Source organism: Leopardus geoffroyi, chromosome C1 (genome assembly GCF_018350155.1).
Source record: "Leopardus geoffroyi isolate Oge1 chromosome C1, O.geoffroyi_Oge1_pat1.0, whole genome shotgun sequence".
Lineage (NCBI taxonomy): Eukaryota > Metazoa > Chordata > Mammalia > Carnivora > Felidae > Leopardus > Leopardus geoffroyi.
This window is the reverse complement of record NC_059328.1, coordinates 171,065,285-171,089,092: the sequence shown is the minus strand read 5'-3', so window position 1 is coordinate 171,089,092 and position 23,808 is coordinate 171,065,285. Positions and strand designations below refer to the sequence as shown.

Genomic DNA, 23,808 nt, shown 5'->3' with positions numbered 1-23,808 from the left:
CAAAGTTCATAGCTTTGCATGTAATGGCATCTTGCCAGGCTACAAGCAATCTCAAAACATAATTTGTATTTATCATTTCTACTCTTTGATCATGACAGCATAAGAAAGACTGCCTTCTCAAATGCACAAATGTACTGAATGTGCACTTTCCAACTTACACCTAGGAATGTCCTTGCTCTCTGTAATGTGTTACTGAAGAAGAGCTCAAGACTTTCTTAATAAAATCTAGATGTCAATGAAATTTTCTAAGTCATGAAAGGCTATTTGAAAGCTATTAGATAAATTCTATCTTACTTATTATAATTAATTTTAAGTACACTTTATGCTGAATAACTCAAAGAATATCTTTAAGCAAATTTATAATGTACAGAGTTCAGCCTTGCCAATATGGAGACTTAATTAAAAAAAAATAAAAAGAAAACTATTACGCCTCTGACCAGAGATAAAATGTACATGATTTTAGGCTTTCTAACAAAATATTTAAAATTTCTTACAAAACCATAACTCTTCTTTCCTTAAAAATACGTTCTCTAGAATACCAAACTGGAAAACAAATTTGAACAATTACACCTAAAAAATGATCTTTCAGTGTAAAACATTTTCTCACAGACCCAAGGATACCAAAAATTATGACATGTAACCCAAAACAGAAGGCCAGGATATAAAAAACATACTGTAAAAGACTAGATCACCTGAAGAACCATTAGGTCACAATCATGTAAGAGAGAACATCTATACAAAAGTTTTAAAAAGAAAAAAAAATAAATACAGGCAATAGAATTAAGTTAAAAATAAAAATGAAAAGTAGGTACATTTTCATAAAAGGACATAAAAACTTTGTGAACACTGTAACCTCTATAGAAATACAGGCATACCCCAGAGATATTGTGGGTTCAGTTCCAGACCACTATAATAAAGCAAATGTTGCAATAGTGAGTCAAATGAATTTTGTGGTTTGCCAGTGCATATAAAGATTATGTTTACACCATACATCAGTCTATTTAAAGTGTGCAATAGCATTGTCTAAAAAAAACAATGTACATACCTTAATTTAAAAATATAGTATTTATTGCTAAAAAATGCTAACCATCATCTGAGCTTTTAGCAAACCGTAATTTTTTTGCTGGTGGAGGGTCTTGCCTTGATGTTGATGGTTGCTGACTGATCAGGGTGGTGGTTGCTGAAGGTTGGGGTGGCTGTGGCAATTTCTTAAAATAAGACAATAATGAAATTTGCCGCATTGATGGACTCTTCCTTTCACGAACAATTTCTCTGTAGCATGCAATACTGTTTGATAGCATTTTACCCACAGTAGAACTTCTTTCAAAATTAGAGTCAATTCTCTCAAACCCTGCTGCTGCTTTATCAACTAAGTTTATGTAATATTCTAAATCCTTCGTTGTCATTTCAACAATCTTTACATCATCTTCACCAGGAGTAGATTCCATCTCAAGAAACCACTTTCTTTGCTCATCCATAGGAAGTAATTCCTCATCCATTACAGTTTTATCATGAGATTGCAACAATTCAGTCACATCTTCAGGCTCCACTTCTAATTCTAATTCTTTGGCTATTTTTACCACATCTGCAGTTACTTCATCCACTGAAGTCTTAAACCCTTCAAAGTCATCCATGAGGGATGGAATCAACTTCTTCCAAACTCCTGTTAGTGTTGATATTTTGACCTCTTCCCATGAATCACGAATGTTCTTAATGGCATCTAGAATGGTGAATCCTTTCCAGAAGGTTTTCAATTTACTTTGCCCAGATCCATCAGAGGAATCACTATCTATGGCAGCTATAGCCTTACGAAATGTATTTCTTAAATAATAAGACTTGAAAGTTGAAATGACTCCTTGATCCATGGGCTGGAGAATAGATGTTGAGTTAGCAGGCATGAAAACAACATTAATCTCGTTGTACATCTCCATCAGAGCTCTTGGGTGACCAGGTGCATTGTCAATGAGCAATAATATTTTGAAAGGAATCTTTTTTTCTGAACAGTAGTTCTCAACTGTGGGCTTAAAATATTCAGTAAACCATGTTGTAAACAGATGTGCTGTCATGCAGGCTCTGTTGTTCCATTTATAGAGGACAGGCAGGGTAGATTTAGCATAATTCTTAAGGGCCCTAGGATTTTCAGAATGATAAATGAGCATTGGCTTCAACTTAAAGTCACCAGCTGCATTAGCCCCTAACAGGAGAGTCAGCCTGTCCTTTGAAGCTTTGAAGCCAGGCATTGACTTCTCTTCTCTAGCTATGAAAGTCCTAGATGGCATCTTCTTCCAATATAAGGCTGTTTCATCTACATTGAAAATCTGTTGTTTAGTGTAGCCACCTTCGTTAATGATCTTAGATAGATCTTCTGGATAACTTGCTGCAGTTTCTACATCAGTATTTGCTACTTCACCTTGTACTTTTATGTTACAGAGACGGCTTCTTTCCTTAAACCTCATGAACCAACCTCTGCTAGCTTCAAACTTTTCTTCTGCAGCTTCCTCACCTCTCTCAGCCTTCATAGAATTGAAGAGAGTTAAGGCCTTGCTCTGGATTAGGCTCTGGCTCAAGGGAATGTTGTGGGTGGTTTGATCTTCTATCCAGACCACTAAAACTTTCTCCATATCCGCAATAAGGCTGTTTCGCTTTCTTATCATTCGCGTGTTCACTGGAGTACCACTTTTAATTTCTTTCAAGAACTTATCCTTTGCATTTACAACCTGGCTAACAGTTTGCCGCAAGAGGCCTAGTTTCCGACCTATCTCCGCTTTTGACATGCCTTCCTCACTAAGCTTAATCATTTCTAGCTTTTGATTTAAAGTGAGAGACATGCGACTCTTCCTTTCACTTGAGCACTTAGAGGCCATTGTAGGATTATTAATTGGCCTAATTTCAATATTGTTGTGTCTCAGGAAATAGGGAGGCCCAAGAGGGAGAGATGGGGGAAGGGCCAACTGGTAGAACAGTTACGTCACATGCAATATTTATCAGTTAAGTTCACCATATTACAGAGGCATGGTTCATGGCACCCCCCAAACAATTACAACAGTAACATCAAAGATCACTGATCACAGATCACCATAACAAATAAAATTATAATGAACAAATTTGAAACATTGTGAGATTTATCAAAATGCAATACAGAGATACAAAGTGAGAAAATGCTGCTGGGAAAATGGTGCCCAAAGACTTCTTTGATGCAGGGTTACCACTCTCGATTTCTAAAATACAAATCGTCTGCAAAGCACAATAAAGTGAAGCGCAATAAAACGAAGTATGCCAATATTGTGTCAACCTTCAGATTTTGGTTATCTCTTTTGGGAGGTTTAAGATATTAGTTTTTAATCCCAAATTCTTTACATAGAAATTTACCTCCCTCTGAAATAGTAAGTCAAGTAGCACTTCAAGTTTTTCCCTTCATGGAAGTGGTTGCTGGCATAGAAAAATACTAAAAGTCTTCATCAACTGATTCAATCTTTTCATGCTCTAATAAAGATTTCAAATGTAAACCTTTTTCTTCTACAGAAACTAATTATTGGTAATACATTATTTCCTCTTAGCAAATCAAAGAAGCATCCAATCCCACATTATAATACCAAGGAAAACATGACATGATTTAAAAACATATTTGTACACTAGCTCAAGACAATCAATTAACCTCCACTTCCACTTGAAAAACGCAAGACAAAAGGAAGTTTTTACTAGTCTACTCTTCAAAAATGGGGACAGGTGGCTGTGGGGGCCAGTTCAGAAATTACAGTTGTCCATTATCTGCTGGAATGTAACTCATGAACTGTCACCCTTTTCTAATTCCTGTATGTTGTCACACTCATTGTTTTCCTTGCCCTTTTGGTATGTACGAAGCTGCTCCATGAAGCCCGCATTTGGACATATGGAAGGCCTTGCATTTTTCACCAAAGAAAAAGCACTGATGAACGAGATTTCTTCAGAATTCATCAGGAAACCTATTACAATTGCAGCAGCCCTGGAAACTCCTGCATTACAATGAACAAGAACCACGCCATCCTGCAATAAAAATCAATCAAAAATCTTCATTATTCACCTAGAAAGTTGTTAAATCAGTTGCACATTCTTATACTACTTGAAATTATAAAATAAAAATATTCATTTTACCAATTTGTTTGATTCAACATATTCAATTACCAAAATACAATTCATTGTGAGCAATGAATGGAATAATCCATTAATCAATTTTAGGCACATAGTGGATATTCCATAAATGTTTGCTAAGAAAATAAATTAATTTTGTTCTGCTAAGAAGGAAGTGTTCTCTTAAAAATTTGAATCACCATTTTGCCACGGGCAGACAGGAATTGTCGGACAGTGTACCTGTTTTATCAAGTGTTCTGTGTTCTCGTGCTGTTAGGAGTAGCTTTTCAACTAGATTGCAAGCTCCTTGAGGGAAGCACTATGTATCCTTCATATCTTCTCAGAATAAGTAATTAATATTTGTTGGCAGATTAACTGAGCCAAGTGTAGGTCTTTTTTAAGTGAGTCTTCTGATATATAAAAAAATTTCTCAAACTGCTAACAGTAGTTATGCCTAAATGATTTAAGTAGGGCGAATTTCTACTTATCTGTATTTTCCAATTTTTCTACAGTGACATACCTTATTTACATCATGTCTTTGAAATCCCATCTTATAAAATGAGTAATAAAGTAAACATGGAATATCACATAACACATTTTCATATTAACAAAACCTTTTACACCTTAAAAAAAGGGGGGAAGACAAGTAAATTTTCATGAAAGAACTCCTGAGGCTATAGAAGTTACCCTGCTACTTTCCTCTCATGTGTATTTCTGTTACTTAATGCATATACCTAACAAATGATGTTGGGGTCAGAGATAGAGGAAGACAGAGAAACCAAACAACAGGGTTTTACAACTACAGAATGAGGAAGGACATGGGGAAATAGAAGAGATTCCATTTGGCAGCTGTGTATAAAAAGATAAAACAAGAAACTATGGCCTAGAAAGGTAGTTTTGAAATACGCAATTCATTGAGTAATCACATTTAATAAAACCTGCATATACAACAGACAAGGTTATGAAAAGATCTCTTCCAGAAAAAAAAAAAATGAAGAAAATTCAAGAATGCTAATGCTGAAACTAAAAAGTATTAATCTAAACAGTAAAGAATTTTCAGGGTAAGCAAATATTGGCTGAGGTTACAACTGCGGTGTAAGATATAACGCTTGAGAGATTGGAACAAATTGTGGAATTCTAATACATCTTGTAGCAGAAACATTTTAGGTACCTCCTCAGATTCTCTTAGTGTTATTATCTCATGGCCCCCAAGCTTGCTCCATCTCAGCCTCCACTTCTGTGGAACCACCCCTTAGGCCTAATGAGTTTTGCTCGCCTAAGAAGGCCTGGCTCTTCCCTATTATGGTCTTTGCATAGACAAGTACACCCCAAGTTCTGGATTCTCTCGCTGCTTCTGAACTTGGATGAAAAGTTACACCACAGGCCACTGAATTTGGCTTCAAAGCAGCTGCTGGAGGAGTGCTGTAACCTGGAACTGTGGGATTAGTTACCATCCCATGGGTAAACTTTTCCCCACGGGAAAACAGGAGCTGACAGAGAGCCAGGCAGATAAATTCTCTCTTCTTTCCCTCCCAAAGTCTATACTGACTACAGTTCCTTTGTGCTCCCTGCCTGGAGATGCCTGGTAAAGCAGGTATACGTGCTGAGCACGCAGCTATTTCACCGTCAGCTTAACCGTGCGGCTGTGCTCAGTAGGGTGAACACACCATCTCGTGCTGCTTCCCATCAGTCCCTGAATCGATTCCCGTTCTTCCCACTTTCACCACCCATGGATTCTCTCAAATGAAGCATCAGCTACTAATCTTTGTCTCAGGTTCTGTTTTTTTAGGAAACCCAAGCAAAGGACCCTTTTAATTAACTATTACCCTTTTCACATTTTACTTGCAACATGTACGTATCTTTTAATGATGAATATCAATATGGATTATGCCTTATTTTTCTTTTACCATTTAAGGCCTATCTCACATCGCCTTAGAGAAGCAGCTAATACAGAAACATTATCATTTTTATTTCTGACACTATCAACTGACACAGTGGAATGTTATCATCTAGACCCTATAAAATCTTTCATAAGAGAAAACACTGGCCAATATTAGAGCTTGAATTAGAAAACCTCTTTGTTTTCTTTAGTCTAAATATCCGCTATTAAACAAAGCTGAAAGGTAGAGGTGAATAGTTCTACATTTTTCAGACAATCTAAAGGAAAGTACCTGAACAGTACTGGGCACGTAAGGCATTCATTAAATATTACTAAATAAAAGGAAGGGAGAGAGACGGAGAAATGAGAGGAGAAAGGTAGAAGGGAAATCATTAGCCAGAATCCAATTAAGCTGGATTCTAATGTTCATGTCATTAATTGTTAGGTCTTCTAGGAGAATAAACTTTTCTAAGTGCTTCTACATTCCCATCTATTTACCTCACATAAATTTTGTAAGAATTGTATACTAACTAAAAATGGTGTCATTTCAAGGCATAATTACTGGTAACAGCTAACTTAGAAGCCCAGTTTGACCTGGATCTATTACCAATGTTGAAGTATTATATTATCTGTTGGTCTTTTAAAGTCAGAGAACCAACGGACAGCTTCTGATCAGCATTTTCACACAATCTCAGTAAAGCAATACATTTAGTCCTGGAGTACCCTATAATTTTCTATTGTTAAAAATGCATAGATACACTATCCCTATCACAGCCATAAAAATGAATGCATATTAATCTTCATAAATACACTAAAAGGACAATACTAGTATCTATCCCATAGATAGATAGGTGGTGGTTATAAACCATCAAAGGAAATCTAAGTAAACATAAACACAGGAAAATTCATTAAATGGAGAATTTTATCTCCTAACATTTCTCAGGAAGCCCTAGGAAGATGATATATTAAGGTTAAAAGTGAGTAACTCATTGAGTGACTCCTGGCTGGCTCAGTCAGTAGAGCATGTGACTTTTGATCTCAGGATCATGAGTTCAAGCCCCATGTTGGGCATTGAGATTACTTAAAAAATAAAAAATAAGTTATCTCATTGAGAAAAAAATATCAGAGAACTAAATAGCTGTAAGAGTTAAGGGGCGCCTGGGTGGCTCAGTTGGTTAAGCGTCCGACTGCAGCTCAGGTCACGATCTTACAGTCTGTGAGTTCGAGCCCCGCGTCGGGCTCTGTGCTGACAGCTCAGAGCCTGGAGCCTGCTTCAGATTCTGTGTCTCCCTCTCTCTCTGCCCCTTCCCCACTCATGCTCTGTCTCTCTCTGTCTCAAAAATAAATAAAAACATTAAAAAAAAAAAAAAAGAGTTAAAAGATTGTTGGAGGGGAAATTTCATAATGGTTCTCTATGTATTAATCAGAAAAAAAATAAAGCTTAGATAATGGACCTGTATTTTAAAATTGCTGTCTTTGAAGAACTGTGGATCAAAATAAAACTTACCTTCATTTTTGCTTGTTCAATAAATTCAAAACATTCTGGAAAATAAGACAGGATATTGGTTTCAGGCAGATCCAATATAGAAATACTCTTATATATAAAGTCACTGAGGAAAGTATTTTCAACTCCACATGCAACATTGAGAATATGTGTCACCTTAAAGGGGAAAAGAAAAGATGATTTTTAAAAATTCTCTAATGAATTAAAATTAGGTTAATTAAAAAGAGAATGAGATGTTGATATTTGTAATAAGAATAAACAAACAATTTAAGCATGACTCACTTGAATAATACTTCCTACAGGAAGCTTCCTCTGACTGCCTCATCCCTCACCAGAAGTGCTAATTCTGTACACTCTCACAGCACCCTCTACTTGCCCTAATTATAGCTCTTACCACTTTGACATTATTTATCTCCCTCATGGTACTAGAAACTCCATGAAGGGAGGAACCATGTTTGGCTTCTTCAGTATTATGAGTAAGCACCGTGTGTGAGCAATGACCTTAGCACAAAAAGTACTTAAAATATTTGTTGGATAAATCAATGAATATGCATATAAAAAACTTGATTAAGGGAAGTACATCAATAACACACACTTCTTTTTCAATAATTATTTTCCGATTTTCCTTCATATTCTTTAGTAGTATGACGGTTCTCAAGTATGGCTGCACATTAGAATCACCCAGTTAACTTTTATTTTTTTTTTTATTTTTTTTTTTTAATTTTTTTTCAATGTTTATTTATTTTTGAGACAGAGACAGAGCATGAACAGGGGAGGGGCAGAGAGAGAGGGAGACACAGAATCCGAAACAGGCTCCAGGCTCTGAGCAGTCAGCACAGAGCCTGACGCGGGGCTCGAACTCACAGACCGTGAGATCATGACCTGAGCCGAAGTCGGACGCTTAACCAACCAAGCCACCCAGGCGCCCCCCCAGTTAACTTTTAAAATGTCAGTGCCACAGGGCCTCAAACCTAGAGACTCCAATGAATTAGTCTGGTTGAAAGGATGGTCATTTCTTTCAAATGGTCCACAAAAGCAACCTTCTACCCATCTATGCATTTGAGCTCCTTTCCTACAGTCTACCAAGCATATGGAAGGGGCCATGTGGACGGTTAATTAAAAGAATCCAAAAGTTAAATGGATCAAGAAAATAGGGCACTGTTTCTTGTCATGGCATGCCTCACCATATTCTCTTTCTTAGCATGGGTGTTCAGTTTTACCTGATCTCGATATTTTCATGTATTTCACACGTATTTTATTTTTAATTTTTAAACTTTTTAAAGGTTTATTTATTTAGGGGTGCCTGGGTGGCTCAGTCGGTTGGGCGGCCGACTTCGGCTCAGGTCATGATCTTGCGGTCCGTGAGTTTGAGCCCTGCATCGGGCTCTGTGCTGACAGCTCGGAGCCTGGAGCCTGTTTCGGATTCTGTGTCTCCCTCTCTCTGACCCTCCCCTGTTCATGCTCTGTCTCTCCCTGTCTCAAAAACAAATAAAACGTTAAAAAAATTTTTTTAAGTTTATTTATTTAAATAAGCTCTACACCCAAAGTGGGGCTCAAACTCACAATACTGAGATCAAGAGCCGCACATTCCACCAACTGAGCCAGCCAGGTGCCCCTTACACACTTTAGAGTATCTTCCAGCTCTGCCTCTCTTGCCTCCACTACCCTCATAGACATGGCTCTGGCAGTGCCCCACTTCTCCACCTAGTACAGCTAACTAGATTGAGGCAGACACCAGACTTAAACAACACTGATCAAATTATTTTCAGAAATTTAAAATAGGTACACAAGACAGCTGAATGGTCTGCAAACTTGAGAGGTCTAAGATAGCCGCTTTCTATTATGTACCCAAAGAAGCTGAAGAATTTCTGCTCCTAAATAAGAACAGAGTAGATACCTGTGCAGAAAGGGGCCATGATGCCAGCAGCAGAGAGGGACCATCTTGGAGAGCCTTCTATTCTCTAGCACAGCCAGTCTCTGCCCTCAGATTCCAGAGATTCCCCCTAAATTACTATACACACATTCTCTTTTCTTGCGAGGGTTTCTGTGCCTCCCAACCCAAACAGCATTGATTAAAACATTCCAGGAGCTAGGCCCCATGAAGACAGAGCCACAGGCCATTCATTTACTGACCTGCCTTGTAGAAGACAGACAACAGAAAAAACCTCAAATGTCTACTCAAGAGACATTCTTATATAGAGATGAGATGGGAGAAACTAGAAAGGTAAGAACATTTTTAGAAGATAAAGTCTGAAATGTCCTTCTGCTTTCCCCAGTGAAGTCTTGTCTATGTCAACTCACTCATTGCCAGTGTACTTCTGACCAGGATTATATGATTCTGCCCTGGATAATATATACAATATATATAAATACAATATATATATTGTATCTATATATACACTGTGCGTATATATACAATTTATATATATAAATTTATATATAAAATTATATATATACATTGTGTGTGTATATATATATATATATATATATACACACATACACACACAAACACACACACACAAGATAAGATATATATAACTTATTACCTATTACCTATGTATCTTCACAGGATTATGGAGAAAACCAAATGAGAATCTTAGGAAAACCTCTTGAAAGGTAAAAGTGCTTTACGAATATTATGGATTACCAATGCCTGGGTAGTTTAGCTGTTGGGAAGTGCAATTTATATGTGTATTGACTGGGCCTGATAGAAAAGAATTGTACTGAATCACAGGTGGTGGTGGTGATGGGGACTCAGCCTAAAACCCTTTCTAGTAATTAAGCATACTTCCAAAATGTAGGTATGGAGGTCCTAACAATGGTTGCCCTTGGGATGCCCTTTGTAATAGGGATAATAAGAAAAAACACTTTATTGCAAACCTAATATATGCTAGGCCTATAAGTTATCTCACCTAATCCTCACATATAGGCATTATTATTTCTAATTTTAGTAAACTTACATACTGTGAACTGCTTCAAAAATCAGAACATTATAAAAAAGAAACGAAGTTTTGCTCTCACCCTGTCCCTATCTACTCCGTTTTCTCCTACCTTAATGGTAACCACCTTTGTTGGCCTCTTGTATAGTCTTTTAGAGCATCTTCAGGCAAATTTGATTATTCCCTTTCTTACACAAAGACAACACCTTGGGTTCTCCTCTCACTTAAATATGTGCTCAACTGCTGGTGGGAATGCAAACTGGTGCAGCCACTCTGGAAAACAGTATGGAGGTTCCTCAAAAAATTAAATATATAACTATCCTATGACCCAGGAATTGCACTACTAGTTATTTACCCAAGAGATACAGGTGTGCTATTTTGAAGGGGTACATGCACCCCAATGTTTATAGCAGCGCTACCTACAATAGCCAAAGTATGGAAGAGGTCAAATGTCCATCTACTGATGAATGAATAAAGAAGATGTGGTATGTGTATGTACACACACACACAATGGAGTATTACTCAGCAATCAAAAAGAATGAAATCTTGCCATTTGCAACTACATGGATCGAACTATAGGGTATTATGCTAAGCAAAATTAGTCAGAGAAAGAAAAATATCATGACTTCACTCATATGTGGAATTTAAGATACAAAACAGATGAACATAAGGGAAGGGAAGCAAAAATAATATGAAAACAGAAAGGGGGGCAAAACATAAACTCTTAAATATAGAGAATAAACTGGTGGTTGTTGGAGGGGTTGTAGGTGAGGAAATGGGCTTAATGGGTAAGGGGCATTAAGGAAGACACTTGTTGGGATGAGCACTGGGTGTTATACATAGGGAATGAATCACTGGAATCCACTCCTGAAATCATATTGCACTACATGCTATCTATGCTATCTATAGATATTAGATAGATAGATAGATAGATAGATAGATAGATAGATATAGATATTGATATGTAAGTAAGGGTTGCCTGGGTGGCTCAGTCAGTTAAGCATCCGACTTCAGCTCAGGTCATGATCTCACGGTTAGTGAGTTCAAGCCCTGCGTCAGGCTCTGTGCTGACAGCTCAGAGTCTGGAGCCTGCTTCGGATTCTGTGTCTCCCTCTCTCTCTGTTCCTCCCCCACTCACACTCAGTCTCACTGTCTCTCAAAAATAAAGAATAAGAAAAATTAAAAATAAATAAATAAAATAAAAAATAAATGTCCTGGAAATTTTTTTAGATTAGTATTTACAGACTCTTTTTTTTTTTTTTTTTTTGGTGTTCTTTTTTATAGCTATATAGTTCTGTAGTGTGAGTGTACTATTATTTAACCAATTCCCTATCTATGAACATGTGAGTTTTTGTCAATGATTTGCTGTTAATAAACAATGCAACAATAAGTAACTTGGGACATTTTATGTTTCAGTTTTCTATCTTCCATAGTACTTTGTTGGACACACACCAAGCACTTGGGTACCTTATTAACAAAGCAACTATTATTACTATATCTAAACATTAAAATGAAATTCCTAATGAAATTTCTGAAATGATCCTCAAAAGTATTTCTATTAATTATAGCACTTAAGTCTTAGAATAATATGCCTTTGAAATGTGCCACGCATTTAAATCAATAATCATGTTTTGTAGAGTCACTAAATTTTTCAATAAACCCTCTATTCAGCTGGTCAGTTTACCTTAGGGGGATCTTTTAAACACCTGCTTGCTTCACATCGCCAGATGAAAGTGAATTTGAACTAATGTATCATAAAAGGGGACAGATAATGAAACATTTGCCAATGAATAAATTTTATCATTTTTTCTAGTTTCCATTTTTTCTGAGAAGTATTAATTTGCTAGTGTAAACAAGACTCCAAAACTTGTCCTACTTATGTTAAAATATTGATCTAAGATGGATGCTATTAGGAAACACAGTACTTCTCATATCCTTATGCAATTCCAGGCTATTATCTCTTCTTGTCAGCCAGTTATTATTATAACTGTTGCTGCAACTGCCTTGTAACTACTCTCCCCATCTTTAGTTTATGCAACACTCTGATCTATTTTCCACATGGCCTCTACCAAGCAACCTTTCTAAACTGCAAATTTGATCCTGTTACTTCCCTGGGTAAAGACTTTCACATACTTTTGGATAAAGTCCAACAGTTTACCCAGGCTTACATGGATTTTTGTGATCTGATTCATGCTTACATCCCTGGCCTTGTTTCTTGGTATGCTTCTTTGTCACTCTCTATTCCAGGGTTACTGAACTTTTTTTCCGTCTCTGAAAGCATCAGCCTTTCTCTTCTGGGGCTGTACACAAACCACTTCTCTTATCTGAACACTTTTCTGTCTGCTCCCTCCCCACCCCATTCAGAGCAAACTTCAATATCACTTCTTTCATCACTTCCTTGACCTTACAATCCCCTACCCAACCCAACTCAATCCAAACATGGAGGGCATCATCTCACATGCTCTCCAGTAGCACCTGCATTTCCCCATCAAAGCACATTATACCCTGGACTGAAGGTGCTTATTTGTTGTTCTCTCCTCTACCCTCTGCTCCAGAAGCTTCATGTTAATAAACCACAGCAATTTCATGATGCCAAAACACTGCTGGACAAAATAGAGGGCTAAAATAAGTAATAAATCACATCAGTTGTGTGGGAAGGGTGGGGGAAGATGGCATTGGGGAAGAAGTGGTATTTGAGTTGGGACTCAGGCATGGGTATGTCTTGGATGAGAAGAGAAGAGAGGAAAGCCCATCCCACACAAAGGAAGTACATAAGCAGAGGCAAGAAAACATGCCTCAAAGTCAGGTTCGCGAGGGTCCATGAAGGGAGACTGAGAGAATATAAAATTGGAAAGATGAATTATAAATCCATATATTTAATTAGGTATAATAATTTTTGCAACTTTATTAAAATGACAGCCAGAATGTTACCAATTAAATTCTGAAATGGACTAATAGTTTCCTAAATAAATGTAACAATTATGCAATCCCTATCAAAATAACACCAGCATTCTTCACAGAGCTAGAACAAACAATCCTAAAATTTGTATGGAACCAGAAAAGACCCCGAATAGCCAAAGCAATCTTGAAAAATAAAACCACAGCAGGAGGCATCACAATCCTGGACTCAAGCTGTATTACAAAGCTGTCATCAAGACAGTATGGTACTGGCACAAAAACAGGCACTCAGGTCAATGGAACAGAAGAGAGAACCAAGAAATGGATCCACAAACGTATGGTCAACTTATCTTTGACAAAGCAGGAAAGAATATCCAATGGAATAAAGACAGTCTCTTCAGCAAGTGGTGCTGGGAAACCTGGACAGCAACATGCAGAAGAACGAACCTGGACCACTTTCTTACACCATACACAAAAATAAACTCAAAATGGATGAAAGACCTAAACATAAGACAAGAAGCCATCAAAATCCTAGAGAAGAGGTGTGCCTGGGTGGCTCAGCCAGTTAAGTGTCTGACTTCGGCTCAGGTTGTGATCTCACATGAGATCATGTGGGCTTGACTTCGAGCCCCGTTGTTGGCTCTGTGCTGACAGTTCCAAGCCTAAAGCCTGCTTCAGATCCTGTGTCTCCCTCTCTCTCTGCCCCTCCCCTGCTTGCACTGTCTTTGTCTCTCTCTCTCAAAAGTAAATAAAAAAATATTAATTTTAATAAAAATTTTTTAAAATCCTAGAGGAGAAAGCAGGCAAAAACCTCTTTGACCTCAGCTGCAGCAACTTCTTACTCAACACGTCTCTGGAGGCAAGGGAAACAAAAGCAAAAATGAACTATACTGGGACCTCATCAAAATAAAAAGCTTCTGCACAGTGAAAGAAACAATCAGCAAAACTAAAAGGCAACCGATGGAATGCGAGAAGATATTTGCAAATGACATTATCAGATAAAGGGTTAGTATCCAAAATCTATAAAAAACTTATCCAACTCAACACCCAGAAAACAAATAATCCATTGAAGAAATTGGAAAAAGACATGAATAGACACTTCTCCAAAGAAGACATCCAGATGGCCAACTGACACATGAAAAAATGCTCAACATCACTCATCATCAGGGAAATGCAAATCAAAACCACAATGAGCTACCACCTCACACCTGTCAGAACGGCTAACCATAACAACTCAGGCAACAACAGATGTTGGCGAGGATGTGGAGAAAGAGGATCTCCTTTGCACTGCTGGTGGGAAAGCAAACTGGTGCAGCCACTCTGGAAAACAGTATGAGGTTCCTCGAAAAATTAAAAATAGAACAATCCTACGACCCAGCAATTGCACTAGTAGGTGTGTATCCAAGGGATACAGGTATGCTGTTTCAAAGGGGCACATGAACTCCAACGTTTACAGCAGCACTATTGACCACAACCAAAGTATGGAAGGAGCCCAAATGTCCATCTACGGATGAAAGGATAAAGAAGATGTGGTGTGTATATATATATATATATATATATATATATATATAATGGAGTATTACTCAGCTATCAAAAAGAATGAAATCTTGCCATTTGCAACTATGTGGATGGAACTGGAGGGTATTATGCTAAGCTAAATTAGAGAAAGATAAATATCATATGACTTCATTCATGTGAGAAATTTAAGATACAAAACAGATGAACATAAGGGAAGGGAAGCAAAAATAATACAAAAACAGGGAGGCGACAAAACAGAAGAGACTCATAAATATGGAGAACAGAGGGTTACTGGAGGAGTAGTGGGAGGGGGCATGGGCTAAATGGGTAAAGGCATTAAAAGAATCTACTCCTGAAATCATTGTTGCACTATATGCTAACTTGGGATGTAAATTTAGAAAATAATAATAATTATTTTTAAAAAATTTAATATATTCAAAAAAATTAAAATTCAAATAAAAAAAAAACAAATGTAACAATTAACATATTTTCTATACATGGCTGCAGACCTGAAACATTTTTACCTTGTGCTTTTTCAGAGTATCCAGATCGTGAGCAGCATCTTGTGACCCTATAAGAAATAAATCATATCACCTTCAACATGAAAATAATCATCCGGACTTTTAATATAATTTTTGCAGGAATTCTATTAGTTATTGATTTATTTTAAAAAATACAACTCGGAGAGTACCTGGATGGCTCAGTCAGTTGAATGTCTGACTCTTGATTTCGGCTCAGATCATGATCCCAGGGTCATGGGATTGAGCCCTGTGTCAGGTTCCGTGCTCAGCGTGGAGCCTGCTTAAGATTCTCATGCTATCTCTCAATAAATAAGCAAATAAATAATTTTTAAAAATGAAAATAAAAATGGGGCACCGGGGTGACTCAGTCGGTTGAGCCCGACTTCAGCTCAGGTCATGGTGCTGCGGTTTTTTAGTTCAAGTGCCATATCAGCCTTGCTGCTGTCAGCACAGAGCCTGCTTTGGATCCTCTGTCTCCCTCTCTCTGCCCCTTCCCCACTTGCGTGCTCTCTCTCTCTGTCTCAAAAATAAACAAACATTATTTAAAAAAAAAGATTCTCTCTCTTCCTCTGTCTCTCTCCTCGGCTCATGCTCATACATTCTTTCTAAGATAAAAAATATATAAATAAAATAAAAAATAAAAAATGCAACTTGGGAGGACCTAATTCCAACTTTCTAAAAGACAATTTGGAACTACTCATTAAAAAATATTCATCTTGGGGCGCCTGGGTGGCGCAGTTGGTTAAGCGTCCGACTTCAACCAGGTCACGATCTCGCGGTCCGTGAGTTCCAGCCCCGCGTCAGGCTCTGGGCTGATGGCTCAAAGCCTGGAGCCTGTTTCCGATTCTGTGTCTCCCTCTCTCTCTGCCCCTCCCCCGTTCATGCTCTGTCTCTCTCTGTCCCAAAAATAAATAAACGTTGAAAAAAAAATTTTTTTTTAAATAAATAAAATAAAAAATATTCATCTTGTATATATCTCATACTCTGAAATCTCACTTCGAACAATTTCTTGCAAGCCCTGGATGTTGCAAAGGTTAGCCATCAGCATGTTCATTGTAGTATTGTTTATAATACAAAAAAAAAAACTCCAAACCCTCAAAACGAGTAAAAAACAACAAAAAGCCTAATAATAGGGGTTGGGTTAAATAAAATATGATACTATTATGTAGTTAAATACATACACCCATTAAAATGAAAATGCTCAGGCACCTGGCTGGCTCATTGGTAAAGCATGTGACTCTTGTAGTCATGAGTTTGAGCCCCACCCTGAGAGCAGAGTTTACTTAAAACAAACAAACAAACAAGAATGTAGAAGAATATTTATGGCATGGAAATATATTCTCAACATATTAGGTGATAATACTATTATATTACAAAACACCATCATCCATTTCTGTGAAAACAAAAAATACGTATATGCCTAAAAATGAACAGGAAGGATATAGAACAAAATGTTGATAGTGGGATTACAGGTGATTTTCTTCTTTAGACTCATTTGTATTTTTACACTACATATCTATTTCTTTAAAAAAGATTTTTTAATATTTATTTATTTTGAGAGTCAGAGAGAGAGCAGGGGAGGGGCAGAGAGATCTGTGCTGTCAGAGCAGAGCCCAACATGGGGCTCAAACCCAAGAACCGTGAGATCATGACCTGAGCCAAAATCAAGAGTCAGATGCTTAACCAACTAAGCCACTGAGGCACCCCAATATCTACTACTTTTGTAACTTAAAAAAAGATGTTAAAAAAACACCCACAAAATGACTCTGGTTTAGGAATATCTAATAGCTTAGAGCAAACACTGCTGGGTTCATAGATTCCACCCACAGTCCCTGCACCAATAGGGCTATCCCCTTTTACAGCTTCTTCCTGTTAAAGTTGGCTCCCCATATCTACCAAACGTGGAAAATGACTCTAGCTAATAACCAAGTTTAAACATGAGATTATTAGTTAAAGTGAGTTACACAATTGAAAAATATAGGGCATTTCTTTTTTAAAGATTTCAAGTATTTTACTTTTCTAGATTAGGATCCATTTCCATAAACAATGTTTTTCTTACCTTACCTATCTGGGGAACCTGCCAGCTTCTGTTATGTGATTTTAGGTAGCTGAAAAGCCAGCAAATCCACTGGTTGGCCAATATTCCCCTGGTAATTGGTAATCGGAAACTCGCGGGCTCCTTACTGAGCCTATTTAACTTTATACTTAAAAGTTAGCCTATGAAAATATTAATATCTGTTAAAGCTGGATGGTGGATATGCAGCTGTTATATTATTGTAATTTTCTACACATTTGAAATACTTATATTAAAAAAATAATTTCTCAATTTTCTGCAGGAAGTCCTAACCACCTCCAGGGGAAAAAATGGCTTCAAATAAATTAAATACATATCATCTTTTAAATAATAATTAATTCCACTCTGCCTATTTCTTACAATAGCAAAAAAAAAAAAAAACATGAATAAATGAAATTCTTTCTTCGAACCCTAAACCATCATTATTACACTTATCAAAGCTGGATACTTAGATCATTTCCATTGAACAACATACACCAAACAGAACAGGTTGATTATATATTTCAAAATTAGCTACCCCATTTTGAAAGTCCCTTCCAGAATATGAACCATATTGAAACAAATATAGTATTCTTGAAGCCAAAAAAAAAAAAAAAAATACAACTTTTGTGCTCTGCCTTTTCAAATAATAAAATTATATTAGTGTTAATAGTGTGGGGAAACAATTTTAGTTAGCATAAATGGATTTCAGGTAATTGGCTTGTGTGTTTCATCTAATACTTAGTATTACATTTCAAGTTAATTCTCTCTAAATTCTAGATATAAACATCAGCTTTCCTCCAATTTAAAGTTGTTGATTTGTGTTACAGTCCTGTGGTAAACTCTTATTGGAAAAACACATGGTTAAAAGAAATAAACACTGTAAATCATATATTATGATAATGTGTTACTTAAACCTTTGTTTTAAAAAAGTAGAATGTTATCCTTTTATGCATATCTTAATTTTTAAAAACAAATACAAATTTTAAGAATTTTATTATTATAGAAGTGGCTACATGAATCATAATTATGTTAAAACTCACAGAAGTCAAAAAAAAAAAAAAACCAAAAAACCTCACAGCACTGAATACCAAGGCAATTTTACTATAGGATAGTTTTGAAAATAATTAAAAAGTTGAATAAGAAACAACAAAGAGAGCCAATAACAACAATTTACAGTTATTTTACCTTGATATTTACAAGCCACTAATATTCATTATTTGGCCAAGGATTATTATGGGAATATAAAGATGAGGTAACTAATTTAGAAAGGATATATATTACATGCTATTGGAGTTGGGACTTCTAACAAGTTCAGTGTTTTGCAATCATAACATATGTATCATAAAAAAATAGCTACTTAAGATCTCCAAAATCCTGTTTCTGTTTAAAAGATTCTTTTAGTGAAAATACTAAATATTGTATAAATTCTGATGTAGTATGCCTTAATTTATAAATCACTATTTTCATCATCACAAAAACCAACCAAAAGAAAAAGCATTATTATTGAAAAAGGAAATAAATGATATTCAAAAGAGAAATGTTTTATTTGAGAAAATTTGTAGGAGTGAACATTCATAAATGAATAGAAACAAGAGCATAAATTACTATGCGGATGAGATAACAATATTTATGGAAGAACTGTACAAAATAAAGAGCTATGCAAGTTTAATGTATTATCCACCTCCGAAGAATATTGGGCTTCCTAAATATCAGAAATTTCCATAACCTTATAAAGGACCCTAAGATTTTCACCTAGAATTAAAGAGAAGGGTAGGGACTTCTTAACAGAATGTATACAACAAATAATATGTGTACCTTTTAACTACCCAAGAGAAATGGAATTTTCTACTTTTAAAAATTAAGTTGGTTTTAAGAAAAGTCCTAGTGATTTTGTTGTAAAAATATAATTTGCAAATCCTAGGACATAAATGCTCAATAAGATCTTTTTTGTCAAACTGTTAGATCAAGGGCCTATATAAGATTTTTGGAATGCGGAAGCTGGTTTGAATTTATGAGCTAACTGAAAAAGATGATAGTTCCCCCACAACAAAAAAAGTTAATTTCATATAGTGCTGTGTGGGAGTTGTGATGCTTGAAGAGATAAAGAAAGCTCTTTGAAGCAACATAGAACCAAACCCCATGTCCAGAGAGAAACCTAGTCTGGTCAGACACAACCACTGCATCATTCATGTGGAAGAACTTAAGATGTTAATCATCCATGGGTCCCTCAGGAATAAGGCACTTGGTTACTAGGCCGAAAAAGGTCCATCTACCTCTCACAGGAAAGGTGGTTGTACCTGACAAAAATATCCCATTTCCTGGCCCAAAGAGGAGACCATATTAAGGACTAGTTTCAGAAGTCTCTCCCAGAACTCTCCCAGGATTGTGGGAAGGGTTCCAATGCCAATCTGAGAACACTACCTTGATCAGCTCACTCTGGATAAGTCTAGATAAAAAAATCACAAAGTTTGTGAGAGTGAAATATTTTAAAATTCTACCATAGGTATTTTAAACCATTGGTACTACGATGGAAGGCAAATAACTGAAAAATGTACCTGAGCATATTTTCTTTCCTAGACATGGTGTGCAAGTCCTGAGTGAACCTTTCAGACTTGCTAAATGATCCCTTAATTTTTCACTGGGCTTCAGAAACTAGTTGGAGATACTTATTTGAAGTTAAAGATAGCTCATGCAGCAATTCATGTAATCATAACACAATAACAAATCCTATGTATACTGCCATTAGTTTGTTTCAAAAACTTCACAACCTCAGGACAGCCCTATGAGAGAAACAGATACCTTTACTTCAGTTTTACAGGTGGTTTCTTGGAAGACCAGAGAGAATAAATGACTTGGGCTAGTTCATCTATTCAGAGGTAGAGCAGGACTGAAAACCTGGACTCTCCGGGGCAATCTATATGATGATGTAGAGCAGGAGTGGATCAGACTTGAGTCTGATGCCCAGCTCTGTTATTTACTAGGTATGTCACCTTGTGGAAGTTACTTAACCATTGTTAAATCCAGTTCCCACCTGTAAAATGGAGCTGATAATCCCTAATTCAGAGAGTTTTTAAAAGGAGATGCCGTGTGCACTTCACAGTAGTACCTAGCTATTTCTGACTCCCAGTACAGTGCTCCTTCTACTCAAGAATGGCTTGGCTGCATAAATACTGGGAAATGGTTAATCTTTTCAAGTCTTAATTTCTGCATTCCTAAATGAACACCTACTTGAACACACTGCTGATTTTTTTTTTAAAGAATACCGTAACATATCCTTCCAAGCTAGCAAATTTGTGTTTTCATAACTGTGCTTCATTTGCTATTTGTGGACCATGCTTTGTATAGGGAAACAATATTCTCCATCATACAAGAAAGCATAAAACTATCAGGCTCATAGCTATAAATAAAAACACAATTTCCCCATAACACTCCAAAAACAGGCACATAGATTAATATGGCTACAGGAGCCATGCACTCCATACGACAATCACTTGGCTATTTCAAGTATTAACTTGTCTATAACCTTAACAACCTTGCCACTTGTAGTTTTACCTAATTAAAACATTCTGTTTAATTTGATGATTTTTAAGGCTATGTTCATTTATAATCCAAGAAAATACAACATTAACATGCTGCCCTCCAGAGAAGTAAAAAAACAGGATGAAAGCTTTTCTAAAATCCAGATACCAGGTGCCATGTGCTACCAGAATCTATGCTTCTTGTGGATGGATTGTGGTGCAGAAACATCACTGGCCAGCTAATGGATGTTCCAGATCTAAAAAAGGAAACATTTCAACTTTTCAGCAGGATAGCGGATAGAACAGAATATTACACATGGCGGGGTGGGGGGGAATGAGAAAGTAATAGGCTAAAAAGAATCAACGAGATAGTGGCAAATCGATATACTCACCAAGGAGCAACCAAGGCTTAATAACACCAACATGCAGGTCCAAGCTAAGGTCCTGCACATAACCACAACTACCCCCACTGCTCGGCTCTACTTCTTCCACAACATGAATTCTGGCATCTTTCCATGTTTCTATAATTTTCTTTCCAGTTAGCGTTGTCACCCTGGTACATTGCTTCCTGAGATTATTCCGGGAGAACGCTTTAATTTCCTGGTTAAGGGAGTGCATTACATGAGCAGTGGCTAGAAACAATACAAGCAAATCTAGCCAACGGTGGAAAAGGCCAAACTGCTCGTCCCTGAGCGCTCAGAGAAAAAATAGAGCCGCAGGTGTGCAACCCTGTCCAGGTAACAGCAGCCACACACTGCAGACAAAGACCTCCAGGTCCGTTTTCCCCAGCACCAGCAAGTAAGGTGAAGTTTGATTGGCCTTTGAGAAACGGGCCCCGATTGGATGCTGTTTCTTCTTCCGGTCAGCCGAAAATTAGCATTACTTCTACCGTCTCAAGGAATTCGCTAAGAGATTTCTTACTGTTGCTTTTTAAATCTAGCTTTATTTTTCACGTAAAATGGTAAAATAGAAGACTTAGTTGGAGAGACGTCTGATATTTCCTCGCTATTTGAAAGCAGGGATTTTCCTGCTGTGTTTGGTTGGTGTCACTTGTGATAATGACCATGAACAAAAAGGGCTGATGTAGGTATTGCTCCTGCTTTAGCGAAGGGGCGAAATCATAGTGCAAACAGTTCTACTTCGCATAGCTTCTCTTGTCGGCCTGGATGTCTGTCAGAAGTAACTTTTCACTTATGTCTTGCACATTTTATGCTATCACTGCTAAGAAAAACGTTTGCTGCATAAGAACTGTTGTATTGAGAGGAGCTTAAGATATGTTTTCCAATTTTTCCCCTGTTTTCACCATCAGTAGAACCTTTATGCAGTGGATATGCATTCTTTGTAAATAAAGCATTTCCTCAAGTCTTCCATTCATAGTTTCCAAAAAAAACCGGGCATGCAAACATAAATTTACAAAACAGATCAATCATGAAATGGTGATTCTGCTTTCAAAAGGATGGTTTGTTTTGCAAAAGAAATCCCAAGAATACTTTAAATAGGAATTTTCCTTATCCCACTTAAAATGCAATTTTAAGTGGGCTTAACACAATGTATTTACACATGTGTAAAGAAGTTACACTTAATGAAAACTTCTCCAACACTGCATATCAAACTTTTTGTTGTTTTGAATTTTTCTGATGTAGAATTAAAATAAACCAAATCTCCCTGTTGAAGAGTGAGCTATAAGCCCAGGCTATCTACAAGACACCCTAAAACGAAGAACTGAAAGCAATGATTTGCACCATTTAAACAATCACAGGTTCATTAAAATCAACTCTAACCACACATTATTCCGTATGTTTATTATACAATGATAAAAGAACTATCAATGCTTGAGCACTTCCTACTTGTTAGGAACTGTGCTTGCAAGCAGTTTTCAGATTCTCACTGTTATCTATCGGTGCTTAATGATGCTTTACACACATTATCCCTTTGATCTCACCACAAGCCTATTATGAATATTAAAATCATCTACATTTTACAACTAAGCAAACTCAGGTGCAGAGAGAGCAAATAACATATCCTACACTTCACAGCTCCTAAGTTTATAATTACAAATAAAACCTACGTTTGTTTTAGTCCAATGCGTTAGCTCTTATTTTCTTTGGAAGGGTGCCCTGCTCCCCCAAAATTATAGTTAACCAATATTTATTGAGTATCTGCTATGTGCCAGGCACTGTCACAGTCACTGGGGATATAGCAATGAATAAAAACAAAGTCCCCTCTTTCTTGGAACTTATATCCAGGTGGAGAGAGCAGATGGACAGGCAATATATAAATATATAACCATGTTAGGTCATGATTTAAGTGCTAAAAAGAAAAATTGAGTAAAATAAGGGAACACGGGAAAAGGGCAATGTGCTATGTGCTATGAGTTGGTAAGAGAAGGCCTCTCTGATAAAGTGAAATTTGAGCAGAGACTTGAATAAAGTTCAAGAGCCAGCCCCTCCCAGCCGTCTGGGAGATGAACTTTGCGAATGGGAGAAACAGCAAGTGCTGAGACAGAAGTGTAGTGGTGGGGGGAAGGAGATGGAGACGTTCAAGAAACTTACAGGTGGCTAACATGGCTTTGGGGGTGAGTGAAGGGAAGAGGGGTAAGAGATGAGTTCAAGGGAAAAATGATAAAGACTTTGGGTTTTATTCTGAGTGAGATGGGAAGCCACTGGAGGGAAATGGGTAGAGACGTGGTAGATCCTGTGCTGTGCTACCTGGATCCCCCTTCCGTGAATGCCTGTTGTCTGGGTGTGCTTTTGGCTGAAAGTCAACAATGCCTTCGGGACTGCCTCAGCTTCAGAGACCTCCTTGCCTTCGGTTGTGCCTTTCACAGAACAGACCACATCCCTGTCCATGATGAGGGAACATAAAGGT

The 23,808-nt window shown here is 37.1% G+C and overlaps 1 protein-coding gene across 1 annotated transcript; it reads right to left on the bottom strand.

The window, feature by feature from the left end:
• Positions 1–932: 932 nt before the first annotated feature.
• On the bottom strand, positions 933–21,737 carry DUSP19 (dual specificity phosphatase 19). Its single transcript, XM_045480438.1, has 4 exons — positions 21,333–21,737; positions 15,370–15,416; positions 7,494–7,646; positions 933–4,023 (listed from the first exon to the last, which is right to left on the bottom strand). The coding sequence occupies exons 1-4, from the start codon at positions 21,556–21,558 to the stop codon at positions 3,784–3,786; spliced, it is 666 nt and encodes a 221-aa protein (XP_045336394.1). The 5' UTR covers positions 21,559–21,737; the 3' UTR covers positions 933–3,783.
• Between the last annotated feature and the right edge of the window lie 2,071 nt (positions 21,738–23,808).